The sequence below is a fragment of the Protopterus annectens genome, chromosome 8.part1 (genome assembly GCF_019279795.1).
Source record: "Protopterus annectens isolate FY-2018-M chromosome 8.part1, PAN1.0, whole genome shotgun sequence".
Lineage (NCBI taxonomy): Eukaryota > Metazoa > Chordata > Ceratodontiformes > Protopteridae > Protopterus > Protopterus annectens.
The window spans coordinates 241,206,595-241,216,592 of record NC_056742.1 but is presented as its reverse complement, the minus strand read 5'-3'; the positions used below and the strand labels follow the sequence as shown (position 1 = coordinate 241,216,592).

The window sequence follows — 9,998 nt, the reverse complement described above, 5'->3', positions numbered from 1 at the left end:
ACATACTGACACCCACACTTCCACCCCCCCCCCGACACACATACACACATGCATGCATGCACATTTGCAAATGTGCACAAAGAGGGACAGTTTTGGAATCTCTTCACTCCACTTGATGAATGTATTCATGAGTCTGTAAAGTCAAAGAAAACTAACAAGCCTGGTGAAAATCCATGCAGACACATAAATAACTGGCAGTCTCCATAGGAGAGGCACTCCAACCAGGAAATGAACTGTAGAACCAAGCAGTGTGCAGCAGAGGTGCATATCTCTACACCACTATGCTGTCCTTTAGTTGAGGCTGTGAAATAAATATTCAATTTGTCACTTAAGTATGTATGTTTTAGAAATGTTAAAAGAATATTTTTTTTCTTTGATTATAACATTCTGAATTATTGGGGTTAATGCACCTGTCCTGTCAACTGAACTTTCATGCATCCAGAAAAGAACTCAGTTTAATAAAATATGATTTATTTACTTCTAGGCATCATATTTACCTGAAGATGAAACTGGTGAATCAGAGAGCATTCCTGTCCTGCATCCCTGGCAACAGAGAACAGCAAAAGGTTCCAGTCTGATAAGGGTAAAAAGAGCCTGGGTCATACCTCCGATACGTGTGTCTGAGAACTTGAGACAAATTCCACAGTTTCTAGTTCAGGTAGGATTTCCTTATATGCTGCAAAGTCTACCTTAAAGATATTTGGGATGTTCTTGTCATTAACTATTTAATTTTCCATTTTGTGCTTTCAAGAGTGGTTATTCTTTCATTAATCAGACTCTAAGTGCACAGTCTATGTCAACAGACATTCTTATCCAGGTGCTCAGTTGCATAATTTGCACTGTAACTTCAAATGGGCGGAGCCTAAGCCTTTTGACAGAATCAAATTATGTCCTCACATTTCAAACAAATGTTCATATCTCTAGAACCATAGGGGTTATGAAAGAAGTATAAATGGCAAACTCTTTAGTACAAAACAGTTTTATAGTGGTAGTATTCTTTATATTGTAGGTCTTAAACCGAATTTTATAAGTCACAGTAAAGACAGTAATTATTACATTTTTAATATTTTATAAACACCTTACAATATCTCAGCAACCACTCAAGTTACACACATAATGCCAGCATCATTTTACTCATTTAGCTGAGAGCTTTCATATGAGGCTAAGAAGTTCTAGCTGTGTTACTTAGTTGTTGAGATATTTATAAAAATGTGAGAATTATATCTATATAAATTGTCATAAAAATAACAGTTAATATCTATTTATCTGCAGTAGACAGAGTTCAGCTATGAGTTGAGTTGAGTTTGCTATTGTGTAAGCTTTAAAATGAAATATTTTAAAACCTTGTACATAGCATGGCTTTGAAATTATTGATGCAAATATGAACAATGAATATTTAACGCCCAGAGGCGTCAGTAGGTGTCAACTGCGGATGCACCTAGAGGCGTCACTCAGATGTAATGAGATAAGATAGTAGACAGTCACTTCTGCAGAAAAAGAAACATTCTGCTATTAGTATTTGTTTGTACTTCTGTTTTAGTGCTTACTGTTGCAGTGCTTGGGACCATCAGCAGAATAAGATGCTTTACTACATCAACTGGAATAAGAAATAATGTAAAAGTCAAAAATAATCATTGTTGACATTGTGTAACTTAAAATATTTTTGATTGTATTGCATCTACTGGAGCTTTTCTCTCTGAGCCTCCACTGAAAAGGTGCCTTTGTGCCCAGCTGGATTTCCTTGATCAACAAATATAAAATAAATAAACACATAAAATAATAAATTCTGTCTTACTACTTATGCTGCTTGTATTTTAGGAAGGACTTTCTTCACAATGTCCTATCAAAGGTTAATTAAGAAAGTCACTAACCTAATAATATGGCACAGGGTTTAGAAACTGCTCAGGTAATAGGAGGATGGTAAACAGCATCACTTCTTTGCAGAAACAAGTGAGGTACCATAACAATTAATACAAGTGTTTTCTATATGTATAGAAAAAATGTGGAAGAGATGAAAAATGTATGCTGTTGCAGATAATAACAAGATGTGAAATGTTTAGGTATGTAGAAAATATAGAAAATATATGGAAACCATCTTAAAACTGTACTGATAAGTCATCATGGCTGGTGAAGTGTTACTGTTCACTTCCAGTGTAAACCTTCCATAGCTCTAGCGAAGACACTTTTCTTTGGTTTGCAGTTTACCAGAAAAATCATTATAAGCTGAACAGTAGGCCAGGCCAGCTGAGGGCCCTGGGCAAAAAGTAACTCTTTGTCATATTCTAATTAATATTGGGATGCGGTGCCTTATATACTCTGCACCTAATGTTTTATTGATTTCTGCAGTTTTAATGTTATGTTGACACATTGGAGCATTTTAATTTTCTTTGTTGAAATTGAAGTGTTGTGTTTGTACAGTCACCTGACTGAATTTCTTCAATCGTGTTATTTCTCAGAGTTAAATGCACGGCTTTCCCACCATTTTAATTGTTTCTGACATTCTAGTAGTATTTAAACGAGTTTTAATCACTTATTTCATTTTCTTTGTTGGTGACTGATGTATTGTACGGTTCTCTGAATTAGTTTAAGTACTGTATTGTTTCCCTGTGCTTAATTTGTGCTACCTCCATTTCTGCCATTTATAACTTAGTAACTGATACAACAAAGTTTTAGCCAGTTTGTGGGCAGTCTGGGAGATAGTGGTCTAATTGAATAATTAATGGCTGTATGATTTTTGATGGTATAAATATGGTTACTATGTGTTAATATTTTATGCACTGACGAAGGGTTTGTTTGACTTGAAAGCGTTGTCTTATTAAACACTTGTTCAGTAGCAGCGTTGTTTGGTTTGTTTCATATTGCAGATAGTGGTTACTGTTCAGTGAAAGAAGATAAGCAGCTACTACTTTTGGAAAGCTAGCATTACTGGTTGGAGCCAACATTGTTTAAAAGCTGTTTTTCCATTGGATTGTTTAATTTCTTAGTTAGACTTTATTGTTCAAAACTGAACTATATGCAGCTCACGAAAACCCACATTAGGCACATGCAGACACATTGATTGACATTTTACTCCTAACAAGCCTGTCCAGAACTGTAGCTATTGCATTGCTGAAAGCAATACCTCTTTATTACAATCATGTTAAGTTACTATTAGCTGCTTTCACTTTAGTAGAGCACTTCCACTAGTTAACTATTACACTACAAATGTACAGATAAGTCATGTAATACCATTCAGATAAGTCTTACTTCCCCAAATTTCTACATTCTTAGACTAAATGGAAAGTCAGCCAAATTGTCTTCCAACAGTTGCCAGTCTCAACAACATTTAATGTACTTAGACATTTTAGTAACTGCCTGATCGTCACGGACAATGAACTTATCACAAACTACCTGTGAGAGATGTAAATATTTTAACTAAGATGGAGGCTACACTCTCACAAAAAAAATGCAGTTTGTGAGCACCATGGTCCCCACAGCACTCCTCACAAATACATGGAAAACTGACATATGCTGTGGATGTAAAAAATCATAGCCTAATACTCCAGGGTCACACAAGGCCAGGTCTCTGTGGAAATTAAGTACCACAACTCATATTGCTATATCCACAATCGAAAGTCACTAGGAAAAAAAATCACCCCAAACCAAGTATGATTAAACCCTCATCTAAAATAATGTACTGGTGATTGGTGACTGCATGGTAAAATACAGAGACTCTCCCCCTCACAGGGCTGGACAAAATCAAGGCGATGGTGAGTCGTCTTTCTGTTACTAGGATGTCTAACTTCTCAAGGGCCCTCAGTGGTGCTCATGAAAGGACGAGCTAGTAGTGAAGTGAAACATTTTGTTTCCAATAGTTTATAGAGTGGAGGAGTTTTTCTTAGAGGCTGTGGCTATTATGGATATTGGGCCAGAGGGACTCCTTTACCTGTAGCTGCTCTGGCTGGTATGGATAGGTAGGGTGAAATTTTCCTAGCCCAGAAAAGAGTGAAGTAAATTCTGCCCTTGATTTCTCAATATGGGTATGGAATGTTAATGACTGGTCTAACCACAAGCTAAGACATTTGAAGGATTTGGTTGTATCTATTGATGTGCCACAAGTGGCAGTGATATTGAATGACTTTGGTGATTTGTTTTTTGGGTTAGGGTTAAATATTAGTCTGTGGTTAATGAGCCTTGAATTGAGGAAGATAAAGTTTTGTTGCAGTTGTGTTTCAAGCGTAGACCCTACCTAAAGATTACAATGTCATTAACACAGAGGATTAATTGCAGAGTAGGGAGGTCTTGAGGTAGCTTATTAATGAAAATAGAGAAGAAGAGCTAGGATAAAACCTTTGGGTACCCCCATTAAAAGATATGTGAGTTGAGAGAAGGAAGAGCCTAATTTAACTTTGAATAATCTGTTTGACAAGAAGTCTTGGAACCATAGGTTCATAGGTTCGTAGGTAGGTACTAAGCTATCAGCCTAAGGGCCTATGTAAGCCTAGCCAGCAAGGTTCCCTGGCTTTCACCTCCCAAGAAAGTTATTTTCCTGTGCCCCTGTCGAGCAGAGCCACAGAAGTGATCCCCAGAGTGAATTTCCTATTTCCCATCCACTCATCAAGATTTTTCTTAAAAAGTGCTAATGAGGAGCTCTGCTTGACATAGATAGGTAGCTTGTTCCAGAGTATGGGACGTCTCTGGGACAGGAATCTATCCCTCCAGCATGTTCTGTTTATTGTGGTGATAAGGTTTAGGTCTCTAGAGCATGTATCTCGGAGGGACTGGGATTTCTTAAGGTGTAGCATGTCCAACAGCTCTTGGTTTGACAGCTTTGTATGTTAGGCAGAGATTACTTCAGAGTAGGCGATATGCTACAGAGTAAAGCTGGAGTTTATTGAGATGGTCAGCAAAGGGCATCTGTTTGAGTCACATAATCCTCTTTGTGAGGTACTTCTGAGGCCTTTCCAGCTGTTGCAGATGTCTTGTGAGGTACATTCTAAAAGGGGCGTTGTACTCAATAATGGGTCTAATGAGAGCCGAGTAGAGGGGAAGAATGACCTCTTTTTTTCTGGATGAGAACCCTTTCATGATGAGGTATGCCACATAGAAGGATTTCCTGACTACTGTGGTGATGAGATTATCAAAGGAGAGGCTACTGCCTACCTGAGTTCCAAGGTCTCTTATCACACCTTTGGCATTAAGTGGACTGCCGCCTATGTGGTAGTTCATGGATACAGAGTTTTTTCCAAAGGGGATGACAATGCACTTTTTGGTATTAAGCTTGAGGCCATGGCCCTGACACCAGGCATCTGTCTCAGTGAGGCGCTTCTGTAGGATGTCCACGTCGTTTTGGGAATTGACTGTGGCACCTAATTTGTAGTCATCTGTGAACTTCATCAGCCAGAGGCCCTCTGTGTTAGCCCATACATCAGAGAAGTAGATACCAAACAGGAGAGGACCCAGTACTGAACCCTGTGGCACTCCACTTGCCACTGGTTTTAAGTCTGATTTGGAGTCTGCAACTTTTACAGTGTGGGTTCTGTCAGTGAGCCAGTTGGTGACCCATCTTGTGATGTAAGGATTTATACCTAGTTTAGTGAGTTTATCTATAATTCCAGAATGGGGGATGGTGTTGAAAACCTTGGCAAGGTCAAGATAGGCTGTGTGAACTACCTTATCCTCGTCTACAGTTTTGGTGACTGATTCAAAGAAGACGATCAGGTTTGGGAAGCATGATCTGCCCTTCACAAACCCAGAGTTTGGAGGTTGCCATGACTTTTTCGAAACAGTCACCAAAGCCATTGATGAGGGAAAGGCAGTCCATACAGCCTACCTCGATCTGGCTAAGGCCTTCGATACAATACCCCACTCGGGTATCATTGAAAAACTCATCAGCTTAAATGTTAACCCATACATCACAAGATGGGTTGCAAACTGGCTGAGTGACAGAACCCACAGGGTCAGAGTTGCTGGCGCCATGTCAGACTCAAAGCCTGTCACAAGTGGTGTCCCACAGGGCTCAGTCCTGGGCCCACTCTTGTTTGGCATCTACTTTTCCAAGTACAAGCAAACACAGGAGGGTTATGGCTGACAAAGTTTGCAGATGACTGCAAACTGGGCGCAATAGTAGAAAACACATCTGACACAGATATCCTTCAGAAGGGTCTCACAGAAACGGATAACTGGTGCCAGAGCCACGGCCTAAAGTTAAATGCCAAAAATGCATAGTCATACCCTTCGGAAAAACAAGGTTACCCCTAGCTACCAAATAGGTGGCAATCTACTGAGCACAGAAGAAGTTATCAGGGACCTGGGGACCCAGGTTGATAGTAGTCTGTCATTCGACACCCATGTAGCTAAAGTAGTTAGGAAGACCTTCTACATTGCCCACCTTATCATGAAGGGATTCTCATCTAGATCAAGGGAGGTTATAGTCTCCCTTTACTCATCACTCATCAGACCAATGATTGAGTACAATGCCCCATTCGGAATGTATCTGACCCGACACTTGCAGCAGCTGGAGAGGCCACAAAAGTTCCTCACCAAAAGGATAAAGGGTCTCAAAAATCTATCCTATGCTGCCCGACTGAAAGAACTCCAGCTCTATTCAGTCGCTTACCGCTTGCTCAGAGGTGACCTTTGCCTAACATACAAGGCCATGTCAAACCCAGATTTGATGAATATGCTCCACCTCAAAAAATCTAGATCCATCAGAGCCACAAGGGCGGGAGACTTAAACCTCGACACGGCTATTAATAGGACGTGCTGGAGGGATAGATTCATCACCCAAAGACTCCCTATGCTGTGGAACAAAATCCCGGTACATGTGAGGCAGAGCACCTCGCTGGCCTTGTTCAAGAGAAATCTTGACCAATGGATGGGAGATCGCAGATATACCCCAGGGATTACCTCAGTGTCACTGCTCGACAGAGGCACAGCAAAATAATGGGTATAGTTCCCCATACTAAAGGGGTGGCGTAAGCCACAAAACGATGGGCTAGGCTTGTAAATGCCCTCGGGCAGATAGCCTAGTATGAACCTATGAACCTATGAACCTATGAACCAATGTCGTTGTTTATGAGTTCCATGATGATACGTTCCATGATCTTGCAGACCAGGCTCATCAGGCTAATAGGGCAATAGTTCCCGGGGTCCGTGGTGGCTCGTCCTTTGTGGAGTAGTATAACTATTGCTGTGCGCCATTCTGTGAGTACAAAGCCTGATGTGAGGCTATGATTGAACATGGTGCTTAGGTGGGGAGCCAGTTCGTTCTGAGGTTCATGTAGAACGCAGCCGAGGATGCTGTACGGTCCCATGGAGTGCAGTCTTTACCTGCGCAGTTGTGATTGCAGGGGCTCTGCATTCTTCTGATATAGCTACAGGCTCTTTAGGGGGTGAGAGGGGGGTAAAGTTAGCACTGAACCTATCAGCCAGGATGTTGGCGATATCAGTTGGTTCTGTGATTTTCATGCCATTGTGCTGTAACTCAGAGCAGATCTGGGTGTTGCCATTGAGATTCTTGACATAGCTATAGAATGCTTTGTGGATGTACTTGGAATCAGTGGCAATCTTGTTTTTGTAGCTAGCTTTGGAGGATTTTATGAGGGATCTTAGGTTCTTACTGAGGCTGACCAGGGAGCTCCTCCACTCATGGGATTTTACTCTCTTTTGCAACAGTTTCTTCCTTCTGTTTAGAGTTTGTTTATAGCAGGGGACCATCAGATTGGATTCCTTTTTTTTTTGAGGACAGTGTCTTGGTTCTGTTGGGAATAGCATGATCCATGCACTCGTGTAAGTACTTATAGAGTACATTTTGTAGGATTCAGCAGTCATAACTGAATTGTCCATCTGCATGGGTGTCGTGAAGTTTGCCTCTTCTGTTTTAAGAAGTATGGAGTTGGCTCTGGAGAAATTTTTTACAGTGGTTTCCTTGATGGGGGGGTGGGGGCGGAATGAGATGTGTTACTAAAGCTAATGTTCTGAAGGGAAAGAAGGATGAGTTTATGGCTGATTAGGTCAAAGCCTTGTGTGAGGTCAATGAATATTGACCCTGTCAAGTTACTGTTGCCCATGTTGAAGCGAATGTTATCAGTTAGGCACCAAAGTGCCATCATTGTACTGCAACCTGTCCAGAATTCATGTTATTTTATGGTAAGGAGATGGCATTGCTGAATGTAGCTTGAGAGTTGGATATAAATGGATATAAATAATTTTTTCTAGCACCTTGCCATGAATGGGTAAGATGGAAATATGTTGAAAGTTTGAAGTGTTTTGAGGTTTAGATTGTTTGGGCAGGGGAGTAATCTGTGGTGCTTTCCAGATATTTGACATTATATTTTGTGTCCGGCAAAGGCTTTAAAAAGTGATTAAAAGACTGAGTTAGAAATTTGCTGCAGTGATTGACATAATAGGTCTTAACCACGGGGGGAGGGTGGTCATTTTTGGGCATGTCTTCAACAAGGTTACCGATTTCTTTATATTAGTTTTTTTTTTTTGAAGCAGAAAGAGAAATAAAGGGATGGGGTTCTGGAGTTCTGGAAGAGATTAGAGCGGAGTGGAGATGCCGTTGATAGTTTTGGAATGGTGTCCAAAGTCTCTGAAAAGTGAGAGCAGGGGAGTGGTCCTTGATTAGTATGGATTTGGTTTAGAGAGGATTTGTTGAAAGATGAGTTGTGTCCAGTGAGTAGACTTACCTCATGCTGGAATTGTTTGGGTTTTTCAAAGAGGATTTGAATGGTTTGCTTTGTGCCTCTGTATGGATTGTTTAGGCAAGTTCTGGAGTTTTATAAAGGTCAGTACACAAATTCTGAAGAGTGTGAAAATGTGCAGCAGAAAACACAAACAGAAACTCAAAAAAAAAAAAAAGCAAGAAACAGCTCACATAATATCAATACAACACCTGGTGTCTTGCTACAATTTCTTGATCCAGGTCCAGAAAAAGTGTCCAAAACAAGGATGAAAGAAAACAGTTTGATAAAGAAATTATAAAGGTAGCATGGTTGTTGAGGGCTGAATTGTTTTTCCAAGACTGCCAAGTTTCATTCCTTAGCTTGAGGTGAGATCTAAGCTATTGGACATGCCATGGGGTTTGTTCTTGTTTAAAAAGGTATTTTATCATTGGAAAGAATTTGTCCTAAAGTTGGAGGAATATTTGGGTTAGGGTTGTAGCTTCTGTATTATGGCCTCGGGTGTTCAGTACGGTAGACAAGTAAAAGGTTGTCAGATTTTTTTTTAAATTTGGTGATATTTTGTGTGAATTGGTGTCTGAAGGAAATCAGTTTGGGGGATTTTAGAAACAGATTGCTGATCTAAAACATCACTGTTTCAAACTTTTCCATTCTTTTCTCTCCTTCACTGACCTTTCAGTGATCTGAAAGGTCACTGAAGGTGGGAGAAGAATGGAAATGTTTGAGACAGTTGATAGTTCATTAGTGATTAGTAGGTCAAGTTGAGAGGTTGTAGGAGTGCAGATTTGGATGGGTGGGTTCTGTGATTAACTGTAAGAGGTCCTTGATAGCTAAAAATTTGGAAATGTCATTTGAGAGGGTACCTGAGAAGTTAATGTTGAAATCCTATAGGATAATCAGATGTGTGTTTTTGCTACAGAGTCCTTTCTTATTGAAGTTGCTAGTCGAGACTATTTAAGAAGTTGGGAATTTGAATTTAAAGAGATATGGAAGAGGAGAAAGATATATTGCTGCAATAAGTAAGGGTTTGTTTTTCTTGGTGTTGAATTTAAGGACCCATTTGGGGTGAGCATTTGTTGTAGTATTGGCTTTGGCTAGGGAGGCAGGCTTAGGATGTTTTCTATATAGCAATAGACAGCCTCCTCCTTTCTTATTACCAGATCTTGTGTCATACTCATAGTTGTATGAAGGAAAGAGATGTTGTAATTTGGGGTTGCTTGGTTTTATCAAAGATTTGGTGGTGACTATAATTTCTGGGTTGTGGGGAATGCTTTGGGCATTGATGAGGGCACAGGCGATATGTGCAGTTTTGTTGATGGATGTTCCATCCCT

General features: G+C 40.2%; 1 protein-coding gene across 1 annotated transcript in view; it reads left to right on the top strand.

Moving 5' to 3' along the window:
* The window catches only part of CDH15 (cadherin 15), a 394,116-nt gene that overhangs the window by 141,338 nt on the left and 242,780 nt on the right, over positions 1-9,998 (top strand). Inside the window, exon 2 of the mRNA XM_044081834.1 lies at positions 485-658. Within this exon, the coding sequence (XP_043937769.1) occupies positions 485-658 (174 nt within the window). The remainder of the gene's footprint in view (positions 1-484; positions 659-9,998) is intronic.